We start from the raw sequence: 14,708 nt of genomic DNA on the forward strand, positions 1-14,708 counted from the left end.
AAAAAAATGCATTATCTTTCAGGCAGACAACAAAACAAACAAGCAAACAATAGAGGAAGATGGTACTGAGGCTACAAAGGACAAAGATAGGCTGGGAGTGTGGTACTCTTGCTCTGCATACATGAAGCTCTGGGTTCGATCCCCAGAACTACCAAAAACACAATAAAAACAAAATGCAGAGGTAAAACAAAACCCTCAACTCCTGTTTTCTCTGCAAAGACAGTGGTGGTGGATCTGTGGCCTGGACAAGGTGAGGAGATCTTTGATCCCTGACCTGCAATTCCATTTGCTGCCCCAGCGGCTTTCGATGTAAACCCTGGATGAACAGCATCAGCATCACCTGGGTGTTTGTTAGAGAGGCAGAATGCTCACATCACCTCAGACGCTCAGAACCGCAAGGCGTAGGAAAACGTACACCAATCTATGTTTTAACAGGTCCGCCTGATTCTGGTGCACGGCATAAATTTCAGAACCGTTGCCATCAATAAATGAAGACCAGATGACACCACAATTAGGCCTTATGATCCGCTGACCGTGGCCTCTTCTAAACTGAGCTGCACTGGAAGGACAATGGGGACAGTCATCTTGACTCTGATTTGTTTTTAGATGTGGGAAAACTACAGACACCCGTGAGCCCAGTTTAGGAAGATTATCCAAAGATTATCCATCCAGGGATTCATAAGAGAGGTAGAAAGAAACATTGCAAGTAGGAGTGCTCACCAGAACATATCACGGTGTGCTGTCCCAGGGTCCCTGATTGTAGGGAGAGCAGACAGGTACGCTCCATCTGCGTAGTCCCTTTATTTACACAGAGTATCAGTCAGCTGTGGTGATGAGGCTCTTCGTGGCAACTTAAAGAGCTGCAGCCCATTTAACAATCAGGAGAATAAAAAGGGGCAAATGTTAGTTTTCTGCTGGAACAGCCTTGTGGATAGAATACCTTTGACCCAGAAGGAAATCAAGACTCAGATGTTAGGTAAAGTGTCTCTCTTACAGATGAGAAGAGAGGAGCCAGAGTTGGTCTCTGCCTATTTAAGATTGAGATGTCTGCATATCCTACCACCACCTCCCCATAGCCATGCCAGACCGACCAACCCTTCTCCACCGACCCATCCACTGACCCTTCGAGGACACTCATTCCTCTCATACGTTTATGTTGACCTTATCGCGACCTCTGTGACCCCGGCAGCCAGGCTCAGACCCTGTCTCCATTTTTGCCAGTGGCTCACTTAGCAAATTCGCAAGTGAGATGATTTTAGCGGAAGTCTCAATATTCAGAGTCTCACAGTGAAACCTAAGCCAATCGGAGGGAAGAAACTGAGAATTCTGACAAATCTCAAACTCTCCAGCTAGGCTGAAGACAATGGTGGCTTGAAACTGAGTGGATGGATGGATACCCCAATGTCGACCTCCTTGGCAAGTTACTCTGTCTAGGGTCTCTAACCCGCCTGGTTGGTCAGTTATTCCAGGGTCATGGAGAGGTACCACCTGAAAGACATGGGCTGATAAGAGGAAGAAGGCTAGGCAAATTTGTCGAAGCCTCCGTTTATTAGAATCATGGTTGCAGCTTATATAGCCCCTGGATGAGGAGCTTGGGGGTCTGGGGCACGGGATCTTGCCATGTGGTCCATGCCGGTCACGTAGGCCAAGAGGTTACGATCGGTCAGGTCATGATTCCTCTGCCAGGAGTTCACAAGTTGACACACCTAGTTCGCTAGATAGAGTGTGAGGCGGGTTCCACTAACAGATAGCTCTCTATTAACAGTTAATTTGGGTGTGGGATAGGCTTTGTCAATAAAACAATTCTCAATACAATTGGGAAGTGGGGCCCTCTGCAAACTTCTCAAGGCAATGCTCCCTATAATAATTTGGGGGAGGGACATGGCTCCTGACACCCCAAAGGTTCCCATGCTCTCTGGGCACAGCGGAGGATGTTTTGACATCTTTTACGTGGTAGGGAGGTTAGGGATCGCTTTGTTACTCTGTGTGGCCAGATCCCACTTGAAGAGTCACATGCACTTGGGGGTACCCAACTGTAAAAGGACCACAATAGCAGAAAAATCAAGGACTTGAAACGTTTTGGGGAGAGAAGGAGCTAGGGAGCACGAGAGTATCTTCCTTCAGTCAGCGGCTCTCATCAGACACTTAAAGGCTCCCAGGGTGCTTTAGGCTGGTGAAATAGAGCCCTTGAGGAACCACTAGATTGAGCCTGTGAAGCTGCAGGGCAGGTGAGGGAAAGGGGTTGGGGGGAGGAAACCATCTGGCCCAAGGTAAAAAAAATCCCAACACCTGAGAGCCTCAGCAACAAGGTAGTGCCTTTAAGAAATGATGAATTCAGTGTCTTTTGAAATGTCTGGGCAGAGTGAGCTCCCTTTCTGGGGCTGTGAGGAGGGAAATCCATGTCATTCCCACAGAATTGATACATTGTTCAGTGAGGGTTGCCTGGTCGAAGTACCAGCCTGAGATGGCCAAACTGTAGAAATGGGTTGTCTCATAACTCTAGAGGCTGGACACCCAAAAATTAAAATGTAGGGAGGGTCGGTCCCCTTTGCGGGCTATGAAACATGAATCTTGGTCTCTCTTTGTCAGAGGAAGGCTGTCTTCACACTCAGTGGCACAAACGTTTCCATTAAAGCCCATTCTAATTTTGACTATCTATAATTTGACTATGACTAATTTTAATTTGGATACTTCTATGAGATCTTATCATCAAATAAGGTCACATGACAAGGTATTGAGAGTTAGGACAAATTCCAACCAATGAATCTGAGGAATACAATTCAGTCCCTAACAGTTATACCCCACTCCAGAATTCTTTGATTCAATGAATCAGTACACTTGGCAGCTGCCAGCCCAGCTGAGAGAGTGGCCTGGGCATTGCAAGAAGCAGAGAGCACTGTGGAAAGCCTGGAACTGGCAGACTTACCTTCGAATACCAAGAAAGATTCAGGAGGAGCAGCTCTCCCAAAGGCTTTGAGAGCCAGCAGAGTGGCCCAGAGCCCTGGCTAGCTGTTGTGGTCAGGAAGGAGAGTAGCAGAGTGGACAGCCAGCCAGGCAGTTGAGCGTGGCACAGTAAGTGGGAAACTCCTCAGCAGTTGGTCATGAATAGTTCTAATTCAATTACAACAACAAGGGAGGCTGTGACCTACAGAGAGGGCCACGCCTTGGGCGGGGCATCAGCCTGCTTGTCCTGAGCAGACACCTGTAGTAAGGAGAGACCACTTGTTTCCCGACTGCCCAGCACCTTAGACCCGAAAATAATCACATAGAAATTATATTATTTAAATCACTGCTTGGCCCATTAGCTCTAGCTTCTTATTGGCTAACTCTTACATATTAATTTAACCCATTTCTATTAATCTGTGTATCGCCAGGAGGCAGTGGCTTACTGGCAAATTTCTGGCTTCTGTCTTTGGCAGGGCTACATGGCTTCTCCCTAACTCCGCCTCCTTTCTCCCAGCATTCAGCCTAGATTTTCCTGCCTAACTAAATTCTGCCCTGCTATAGGTCCAAAGCAGTGTTCATTATTAATCAATGATAATCACAGCATACAGCAGGAAATCCCACATCAGACACCCTGTGAACTGGTGCCAAATTAAGTACCAGCAATGCTAAGCCTGAGTCTGGTCCCCTCCTGCCAGGGCTTAGAAGGAACAGTCAAGGGAGGGGCCCTGCCACCTGTCACTGTGAACAGAAGCCTAGAGGCCAGAGAGAGGGCTGGGTGAGAGGGTAGAAGGTGCAAAGAACAAAGGGACACCCCAGCCCAGGGACGACACTCTCTCCGGGGATGCCACCCCAGGCTAGAGTGTGCATTCCTAGTCCATATCCTTGTCCCGGCCGGTCCCAGTCTGCTCCAGTGGGCAGGTAACCAAGGAACTAGAGTTATCATTCTGAAAGTACCATCTCTAGAAGAGAAAGACAGTCTATAGTATTGGGCATTTATTTGTGTACATGTATATCTTGTGTGGTGGTGAATAGTGATGGTGTATGTGGGTGCATGTATGTATATGTGTGTGTGTGTGTAATGCCAGAGGTGGCATTCCTCAAGAATCATCCACATTTTTCCCCATGCCCAGTCTCTTACTGGAAAATGAAGCTCACCAATTAAGCTATACTGGTTGACCAGCAAACCCCAGGGGTCTCCCTGTCTCTCTGCCCAGCACTGGGATTACAAACATGTCCCAGCACACCTGACTTTTTAAACACAGGCTCTGGAGATCAGGCTCACATCTTCACACTAAGAACTGAGATATCTCCCAGCCTCGTTCATTTTTAATGGGGTGTGTGTGTGTGTATGTGTGTGTTAAATGACAGTGCACATTATAAAAAGAAAAATCTAAATTATATGAGAGAAGTTTGGTTGATAGGAAGTTAAACTCCTCATCTCTTGTTTTCCTCTAGGAGGCAAGCAGTGAAACTGGCTCTTGGTATCTATGTCTCTTTTCACACATGGGGAATGTGTGTTCCCTCACACCTTTCTAAATGCCCAAAATTATTCCATATGGATACACACCACCTCATGGTCCCACAAAGCTGCCTGGCCAGACGTGGTACATCTGGCGCATCACCTGTACAGGCAAAGGCATTGTTCCCAGTCTTGGCTGCAGTAATCAGGCATCCATCCATCACTTACAATGAGTTCTGCTAACACCTATACATCTGTGGGCTTGCTCTTTAGACGTGTCTTCTAAACGGGGAGATGGATACATGCCTTGTTGATTTTTATGGACAGAACCAAAGTCTCCTCCCTAGCAGCAGGGACCAATTTACTTTCACGTACAATTACTGAAGGTACCTGCTTCCCCAGAACCTCTCCAGACTATGTCCTATCAACATTTGTCGTCTCTACCAAGCCACTGAAAACTGGCAGCTGGTTATTGTTTGGAACTGGATTTCACTGATTATGAACAAGATTGAATAAGATCTGTTTGCAGGTGGCATCAGTTTAAACTCTAGAATCCGACCACAAATTTAAGCTCAACAAATTGTCTTTCCGGAGTCCTTTAGGGTCACGGGTGAGAGTTAAGTCTGAAAAACAGTCTCACTACACGCAAGGTGCTGTAACAGGAGGGACCCCTCAAATAACCAGCATCATGCTTTTTACTCCTTTGTTGGGACAATGTGTGGTCTACACTGGTAGCCTGTCGCATGCACAGTCCTGGTCCACCTGAATGTGTTGGATAAAGCTGAGTGAGCCCACACACCTCTCCTGGCAGTGCTCCCACAGTGACCCATGATCTCAGCTTGCCAGTCATCACTAGAGATTTGGGAAGTGTGCACTTCATGTGTGCCTTATGCTAGGATCTAGGGTGACACCGACACAGGAAGTCAATCAACTTCCTTACAGAATTGAGAAGGGAGGAAATAAGAGGCAAACAAATAAAGTGTTGTGGTAGGGGAAGGAGCACACAGAACCAGAGCCATCAGGGAGATTCCAAAGGCTTCAGCAGAAAGAGGCGTGGCAACTGAGAGCATTCAAGAGCAGTTAAGCAAAAAACCTTAGGAAAGGGCTTCGTTGGAAACCAAGACGCCGCAATTGCAGTTGGGTAGAGTCGTGATGAGGATGGTTTGCAGGCCCAGATCACTGGTGTATCCAACCTGACTAGCCATTGCCTTTGTCCTGTGCTCGTAGGGTCACTGAAACTTTCGGTAGTCCAGTCATGTTTCAGGTATACGTGAGCTTAGGTAGAACATTTATGTAAGTAAGCCTGGATACCTAGACACCTAGAGACCAGAAGCCTCCCTCATTCTTGTGGCTTCAGCAGTGTGAGTGTGTGTGTGTGTGTGTGTGTGTATGCATCCATATGTGTGTATGTAAGCCAACCTTGGGTGCCTTTCCTCGATTATCAACAACCTACTTGTTTTGTTTTTTTGTTTTGTTTTGTTTTGTTTGAGGGAGTGTCTCAGCACAGGACTCAAGACTCAAAGATTAAGCTAACCCTCAGCTTTTGTGGGTTTAAGCTCAGGTTCTCGTGTTTGCAAGGCAGGCACTTTACCAACTGAACTTTTTACCAATTCTTGACAACAGCCCCAAATTCTAAGATAAAAGCCAGAAGTTACCTGTTATGCGGAATGGGCAGATTTATCCTGAGATAAACCAGGGTGCAAAAGAAACCTCAGTGTACACCCAAGGAAAGGACAGCAATGAGCTGTGGTACCCTCAGATCAGGGCTGAGGTGCTGAGGCAGAAGATGGGGATGCAGTAGCCTAGCTGGTGAATTCCCTTCCATAGTCTGCTGCCAGGCTTACACAAAGCATCACCAAGTGCCCTTCACATCTCCCTGTGAGACACTCCTACCCTTCAAGGACATTACAGACCCTGTCCCACAGTGTTACTGGCTTCTTGGAGAAAGTCCTCTTTGTCCCATATGGAGGGACAACCGCTAACCAGTGGCAGCCACTATTCTCACCGTATCCAAAAATCCAGGGACGGAAGGAGGCACTTTAAAGATGAAAAGATTTTGGCAATCATCATTGATTGTTGTCCATGCTCATAAAATACGGTGCTTAGCTGTCACAGTCATTTGGGTGGCCAATTGGAAAAATAATTTACTGCCTTCTTTGAGATTACTTTGCCTTCTAATTAAAATCTCAAGACTAGGATATTAAAGGTGCATTGTCAATACAACTCTCTGGATGCACCCAGCTAACCTCATTTAGGAAGGCAAAATTAATTTGTGTTTTAACACCCAGTTGTTATCCCAAGGAACGGAATCCTCTGCAAGTCAGCCACGCACAGTCTCTAAATTGGCCAGAGTGACTGAGGAGACAGAAAAGAAATCTAGAATGATGTGTTCCTACATAACACAGTCAGCTTCTATTACAAGCTGCTCACTAAACAGAGCCCCTGTGTCCCTGTCAGATGTGACTCAGGAGTTCTTGTTTACCCTGGAGGCAGAGCCGGAAGTAAGTAGGTCCCTCTGCCAAGAGCCACCACACTTCCGATTTATGCTGGAAACTTGTGGGCCATTAACACCTTCCCCAGTTAGCAATTCTGGGTGGAAAATCTGGCACTGGATCTTCAGAGCTGGGTGTCCTCTTCCTGTCCCCGTTGTTTATACTTCCAAAGCTGTGCACACTGCTAGCGTCCCCTTTCTGCGTCCCTACATCTTCTCCTTTTTCAGTTTTATTTGTATAGAAGATATTTGGCACACAGAGACCGCAGGACCACCATTTCCAGACCCGCTACAACGACAAAGCCTCCAGTCCCAGCGGTCTTTGTGTTCGAGTTGTTCAAGGCTTTCTTCCAATCAGTGGTCTGGAGATCCGTGATGGATGCATCTTGTTTTAGGCAACCCATCTCCAGATCAGGAAAGAGGAAGCAGAAGAAGCCTCTCTTGTTGTCGACTGGGCACCAGAACCGCTGGTATGACCCAGCTTAGTCGCAAGGATGCTGGGATGTGTGGGGGAGACGTGCTATCGTCTCTGTCTAGGTCCTCAGGTACAGTAGGCAAGGAGAGCTGGATGACTGAATCCTACAAAGGAATCTAAGTAAGCCTTGGCCCCAGTTGCTAAGCACCGAAAAGGAGTAGGGGGAAAGCTCATGGTGATCAGGTAGAGTGATTACCAGGTTGAGAGCCAGGGAGGAGCTAGAGGAACAAAGGGAACAGAGACCGTTTCCAGGAAGGTGAAATGCATGCGCTTAATTTGGGGAAACTAAGCTTAGGCAGAGGTGGAGACAGGTATGGGGTGGGGGAGATCCCAGCGTGAATATGTCACCCTCCCCTGCTCCGTGGGTGACTGTCCCATTGATTAAACTCATCTCTTCCCTTACCCCCTTTCTGGACATAGCACTACTGACCTAAAAAGAAATCCATTACTGAAAGCCTTCCCCTGCTAAGGCCCTACTATCAGAAAGTAAACAAAGTACAAATCCCTAGGATGGAATCTGGCGGCCTTAGCTCAAGGAATAAGCATCAATAAACCCACGCGCAGGGCACCACCAGTGGCTTACGTGTCCCTGGAAAATGTCAGGGACAGCTCGATGGCCTCTGGCTAATGCTAATTGTAGCTATAGCCATGCCGCCCTAACCCTGACTCATACAAAATCACCACAGGGTGAAAAATGCCCCAGAGGCCAAGACTCGGAAACACACATTTTTATAGCCAAACCCTGTCTGATTGTGTGCTTTATGAATCTGGCTTCTGTTCTAGAAAACCTCCCTTGTCCACTACGTTTGCCTCTGCTCACCGAAAGAGGAAGAGCAGGTTAATTCAGAAGGCTGCTGTCCTAGCCTCAGATCTATTCTATCTGACCCACCCAATAAGGCCTCACATGATAGTTTAAAGAAATAAAGTTTTGGCAGTGTTGGAAGTTAAAGCCAGAGCCTCATGCATGCCGGGGAGTGCTCCACCACTGAATACACTCAGTGTTCTAAAGGCGTTTTAATTAGTTACCAACATTTTAAAATTTGGAGAATGTATATGAAAAAACTCTGAATATCAGTGCTATTTTTTTTTTCTTAAATCAGAAAATCTTAGTGTCAGCCTTCAGTGCAACCCTAAACTGGTCATTCCTGGAGATGCCACTGTCACCACTACCCCCTTTTATACAACAGCACTGAGACTGCACACGCATTTTTCTCACCTATAGCCCGACTCTCAGTTTACTCCATTTTACCTCTGCCAGGCTGCTGAGCTGGCTGAGTTCTCATCTGTCCTTACACTGACTCTGTCCCCCCTTCCCTTCCAAATGTAACCCATATTTGGCTCTTTCTACTGATCCACCTCCTAGTCAGAGCAGGATTTAATGGAGGGCACCGTAGGGATCTCCGTGGGCAGGCTAATGGGAGTGGGCTCTAGGCATCTGCTGAAGCTCCTGGTGTTACAGTAGGCAACTAATTAAGAAACTTGGCATCAGGGTTGAGACATACTAGGCTTGCTTAGCAAAGGGCAAGCTCTCCAGTATGAATGTGTGTCGGTTAAGGCAGATGAACATTCCCCAGGATGTGTGGGAGGACCTGCCATTACTGGCTGTCCTTTCGGGTGTCAACTTTAAAAAAATAATAATAAAATAAAAACACAACAACAAAAAAAAACTTTTATTGAAGTATAAATAATGCCTACTAATTCACGTACTATGAGGACAGTTTGATGAATTGCAAACATACAGTTGTGAAATCTTCAGTACAACCCCTCTTTAAAGATGTTTATCACGACTAAAAACCCCTTGATACCTATTCGCAGACCCACTGGGAGTCATCTCTTTACAGCCTCCCTGCCTTTGTCCCCCAGGACCCTCCCAAGCCCATCTCATAGCCCTGTTGAGCACAGAGAGTGCCACGGTGGCCAAGGAGCCCCAGCCTCAGCATCAATCGTCCCCAGGCCACCACCATGCTTCCTTCCTGTTAGCTGCTGAGTAAATAGGTAGTCCCACGAGCACACCCACACCCTAGCACCAGCCTCCTCCCTGGACACCCATGGACTGTTAGGGCCAGACCGCGAATATGAAATCAGAGGACCTGACGAGGGGAGCCCCAGTTCAAGTCCTCACCAAGTAAGACCTTGCCTGCTCCTTGAGACCTGTCTAATTCCTCACTATGTGGAACCCTGGGTGAGGGGTAGGGCACTGAGAGAGCGAGCTACTGAAGTCGGGACCAGATCTCAGTGGAGAAACAATGGAAGGGGAGTGGAGGCAGAATGGAGGGTGGAGTGGTTGGTGTATTAATCAAAAGAGAGAGAGAGAGAATTATTATTATTAGAATGACTTACAGGCTGTGGTTCAGCTAATCCAACAATGACTGTCTATGAATAGAAGGTCCACAAATCTAGTAGTTGTTCAGCTCACAAGGCTGGATGTCTCAGCTGGTCTTCACCATACGCCAGAATCCTGAGGAAGTAGAAGGAATGGGTTTATTAGCAAAGGGAAAACAAGCAGATAAAGAGTAAAGATAACCTTCTGCCATGTCCTTATATAGGCTTCCAGAAGAAGGCATGGCCCAGATTGGAGGTGGGTCTTTCCCATTTCAAAAGATCTGTATTCAAGGTGTATCTTCCCAACTCAAAGATCCATGTTAAAGATGTGTCTTCCCACAGCAAAGATCCAGATTAGAAATGGATCTTTCCGCTTCAGATTAAACAAAACTCCCTCATAGATGTGCCCCATTTGGGGGGTTTTAGTTAATCGCAGATGTAGTCAAGTTGACAGCTAAGAACAGTCATCATAGTTGAGGAAGGGTAAGGATCACATGATGGACACTTAGAAGCATGTAATTCTTCTCAAGAACTCAGAATAGTATGGCAATGTGAGGCAATTGGAAGAAAACCTCATCACTAAACACAGCCTTTTAGAAACACCCACAATAGTGGTTCGTGTATCCTGTGGATTCTTGGGATAGTGGTAATAATTCCCCACTTGGCTTATGATCTCCAGCTTCATGGTCCCCCGTGGAGTTCTCTCATCTATAGTAAGGCTGGCTGATGTTACCTACCCCATCAGTTCCGAACCAGATATGCCCAGGGCCAAACGGTGTGGGTCTTAAAGTGAATTCAGCCTGACTGATGCCTCCTATGCTCAAGAGGACTAGGGAGGAGACCCTCCCCCCTCAGAGTTCCAGGCCCATTTGCATTATGGGGAGCAGAGCAGACACAAAAGGCCAGCATACTGCTTCTGTGTTCAGTCTACCCAGGCCTCCCTGTGACCAGAGGGAAGAAGTTCCCAGCCACTGAGGGACGTCAATTAACCCATCCTGGACCCCAGTGGGGCTTACAACACATAGGCTTCCCCTCACATTCTCAGTATATTTTCCTTCAGACAAGTGGCACCCCAACCCTTGCCCCTACCCTAACCCACAGAAAGTAGGCAATAGCCCTGTGGAATCTCAGAGTGAGGGGAGGAAAGACTAAACACAGCCCCGCCCCCTGCCACTCTCAAATCAGCCCTCCCTCCTCCTGAATGATAATACACCTCTTCAGGAATCCTGATGCCTCAGTACAGAGGCAGCAAGCAAGACAGATGACCCCCCGAGAACCCAGCATATAACAGAAAAGCAAGCATGTGCCCTATGGTCCCGTGAGAATTCAGCAGCCTGGGAAAGAAACCATTACGCAGGTGACCTCAGCTACAGCCCAGAGGCCAGAACAAAAGAGCAACAGCATCTTGATAGGGGGGGACACACTGTGACACGGCACAGGGCCTTGGAAGAGAGCTGTGGCCAATCATACTGGGAAGGCTGGTGCCGCAAGAGAAAGGCAAAGCTAAGGGTGTAGCCAGGGAGGGTCCTGCAGAGAACCCACTGTGGAATTTAAATGCATGAAGAACAGGGAGAGGTTTCTGAGAGCTGCCCAGGAGGCTGTGAGAGGGAGCTGGAGGACAGTGGCCGACCATCACCATAGAAACGTGAGCAGTATGGGGAAGAAAGGACAGGTCTGTATTGTGTTCACAGACTTGCTCCATGCTGTTTTCCAATTGTGTTGTGCCTGCAGTTACCAGAGCCGCTGCTCGGCTCATTTTCTCACTCCATCTGATTCCCTGTTGGAAAATCAGTTGCTAAGACATTTCTAGGTTCATATAGCATAAAATAGGAGGAGACACAAGGACAAGAATCTCCAAGTGACAGGCCTACAGAAGAACCATGGTTGTCCAAAGGACCGCCCAGCTCCCCCTGTGCCCAGAAGAATCATAGGCCTGGTTGTGACCGTCTGGACCACTGCCTCCTATCTCAAGGTCCAAAGTGACGTTGAGATCACACCAGACAGACAGTTCTGTTGGAGAGGCAGATTGTGGCAGTCCTCAGAACACCTTTTTTTCTTTTTCTTTTTTTTTTGAGCAAACCTTGGAAATATTGCACACTTTACTGTAATTGCATGGGTTTCTAGGCATCTGTGACTTCATCTGATCCAGAAGCCAGTGCTTCCTCCAAACAGAGACGCAAGGAACTCCTCTGGGGTTGACTCTGGAATCTTTTGGGTTCCTTTTTTGAGCTGCAGAAAAAGCCATGGTGTGTAAAGGGTTTTCTTGGACTTCTCAGAAGCCTTTACATCCCCACCCCTTCTCGCCAGTTAAAGTCACTGCAAAGAACACACACACACACACAATCAACAATAAGTAAATGTTTTGTTCTAGTGTCCTTCCACTTCCATGAATTTAATCGGCTCATTTGAGGAACTGGCCTTCCCTTCAGTGGAAGAGTGGCAAGTCTGAGCCCAGGGGATGCAGTCCCATGGAGATGTTTTAAGACAGAAAATAGTGATCTGGGTCTGGTTTAGAGACACACTGGCCCAGCTCAGTGGTCAGCAATCCTGCCTTTGCACTGGAACAGGAGCCTGGCTATTAGAGCCACGCAGCCAGAGTCAAACAGAGCTTTAACTACGAATAAACAGGTGGGGACCACTCAGGGTGAGCTCTGCATCCATATAGCAAGAAGCAAGAATAACAAGCAGAAGGGTTCTCACTTGCAGAGATTTTTCTAGGTTCTTGTGGAATGTTTGAACCTGGAGGTATCTGGACTGTGTGTGAGGAAAAATAAGGTCCATGAGAGAGAAGTGACTTTCTCAAAGACACAGAGAGCTAACAACAGAGCCATCTGAGTTATAGACCTCCATCCTCCGGGCATAGCTCCTCATCCAGAGTGCAGATGGCCCATTCCCTGCTCTGGCTAAGGCACAGAGAGACACACAGTACTCCACTGACCTGAGCTGTCTCGTCAACAACCTGCTCTCTGCCCTTCTCCATGTTTCCTCCCATCTCTCTTTGACAGAGCCCCAAAGGCAGGAAATACTGGCTCCCTACTCAAGATGGCTAGTAATATCCAGTGACAGATCTTTGGAACTAATGTGTAGACAGAGTCCAGCCCCGCGCCCAGAGCTCCTTGGCTCAGCAGAGAAGTTATATATATGGTCAGGGAAGGTCAGCTGCCCCAGAGGGTGGGGCCTCTGGGAACCCTGGTAGGAAAGAAGTCTACCTATATATGATGTGGAGAAGACTAATAACCGTCTGTAAGGCAGTGTGGGCACTAGGCAAACAAACATTCCTTAAAATGTGACCAAGCCTGGACACATTTGTGTATGTTGGTGGTGGCTCTTTCATGCTCTAACTACAGCATGGTTGCATAGTCATAATTGAAGCCATAGACTTGCAAACCCAAAAGCATTTATCGCCCAGCCCATTATAGAAAACTGCCAACCCTGCTTCAATTGTCAATGGGTCTGTGTTCAAGACAAGGTACTGCCCCTTCCCACATGGGTGACCTTGGGGTGCCAGTTTTTATCTTGGTGCCCCAGACATCATAGACGCATGCACAGGAAAGCTCCAACTCAAGGCGTAGTCCAGGTTTAATCAGCAGTAGTTGTCAATCTCCCGAGGAGGAAGCCTAGGATCTGTGACTTGAGGTCACAGGAGGCAGGAGGTGGGCTGCTGGGCAGAATAGAATTTCTCTCTTCTTGGGAAGTGTTCACAAACACATTTCTTTAATGTTTCTGTGTGTCTTTGTTTATAATGTATATTGTTAGTGGATGCATGTGTGCACACCCATGTGTGCATGTGCAAATGAATGCTTGCATGTGTGTGTTTTACCTTTGCACAGTTGGGTTGCTGGTATATTCTACCATGCCTTTCTCTAACATAGGTGCTGAGGAATCCAAATAGGTTCTCATACTCACAAAGCAGGCATTTTACCAGCTGAGCCATCTTCCCAGATCTTATTATCTTTCTTAACTTTTTTTTTCTCATCCAGATATTGGCTGACCAACAAAGTTCACATAAAAAGACCAACTACTGGCCTCTTAATGTACACCCTGGCCACACGCTTCTGCAATCAGATCTACCTCTATGGCTTCTGGCCCTTTCCACTGGATCAGAATCAGAACCCCGTCAAGTACCACTATTATGACAGCCTCAAGTATGGCTACACCTCCCAGGCCAGCCCCCACACCATGCCCTTGGAATTCAAGGCCCTCAAGAGCCTGCATGAGCAGGGAGCATTGAAACTGACGGTCGGCCAGTGTGACGGGGCTACGTAAGGATGGCAGCCCGTGGGACTCAGTGGCTCACTTTCCTGCCAGCTACACCACAGGCAGATGGGAGTCGGGGTGGCACAAACAATAGAACAAGCAGGCTAGTGGTTTCCTTTGTTAAAGTGTAAAACAGTGACCAGAATATATATATCTATACCTGCATATATATATTGACCTGAGTATTTATAACTGTGTGGTGTTCATCTAGCGTTAGGCAGATAAGCCACATGAAGAAGGTGTGGAAAACCCACCTGGACCAGATGGAGACTCGGTCCACCTTTAGGGGCAGAAGGACTTGACAGGCCAGGAAGCCAGTCCCATGACTTTGGATGACAACCCGCCTCCTGGGTTGGACGGATCTCTGGGCTCATGGATGAATGGAGAGCCACCTGTTGTCAGCTTCCCCGAACCTCTGAGTGATGTGGATTCTGGGTAGCCCAGACCCAGAGAGGAGAGTTTGAACCAGTCTAAAGAGGTGCAGTTCATGGAGGAGAGACTTGGAGAGTTCCGCTGGGCAAAGAGGCACAAGGAGACCAAACATCAGAGGTCACAACAGAGCTGAGGACCTTGTTCATGAACTTGAGAGTGTAAGTGCCCAAACTACACATGGGCAGCACCTATGTCCCAGAGAGGCCTTCCCAGCTACGGAGACAGGCTGGAGGAAACCCACTCGACAGCCCCTTATCCCGGTTAGACAAGGACCACCCAGGACTTAGTAGGGTGGATCGGCAGATGGCCCTAAACAGGTAGAGTGT

General features: G+C 47.6%; 1 protein-coding gene across 2 annotated transcripts in view; it reads left to right on the top strand.

Moving 5' to 3' along the window:
• The window catches only part of St8sia2 (ST8 alpha-N-acetyl-neuraminide alpha-2,8-sialyltransferase 2), a 66,007-nt gene extending 52,048 nt beyond the window's left edge, over nucleotides 1–13,959 (top strand). For both annotated transcript variants that reach the window (XM_057756470.1, XM_057756471.1), the window contains one exon: nucleotides 13,674–13,959. In XM_057756470.1, the coding sequence (XP_057612453.1) occupies nucleotides 13,674–13,959 (286 nt within the window). The remainder of the gene's footprint in view (nucleotides 1–13,673) is intronic.
• The last annotated feature ends 749 nt before the right edge of the window (nucleotides 13,960–14,708 follow it).

Source organism: Chionomys nivalis, chromosome 23 (genome assembly GCF_950005125.1).
Source record: "Chionomys nivalis chromosome 23, mChiNiv1.1, whole genome shotgun sequence".
Classification (NCBI taxonomy): domain Eukaryota; kingdom Metazoa; phylum Chordata; class Mammalia; order Rodentia; family Cricetidae; genus Chionomys; species Chionomys nivalis.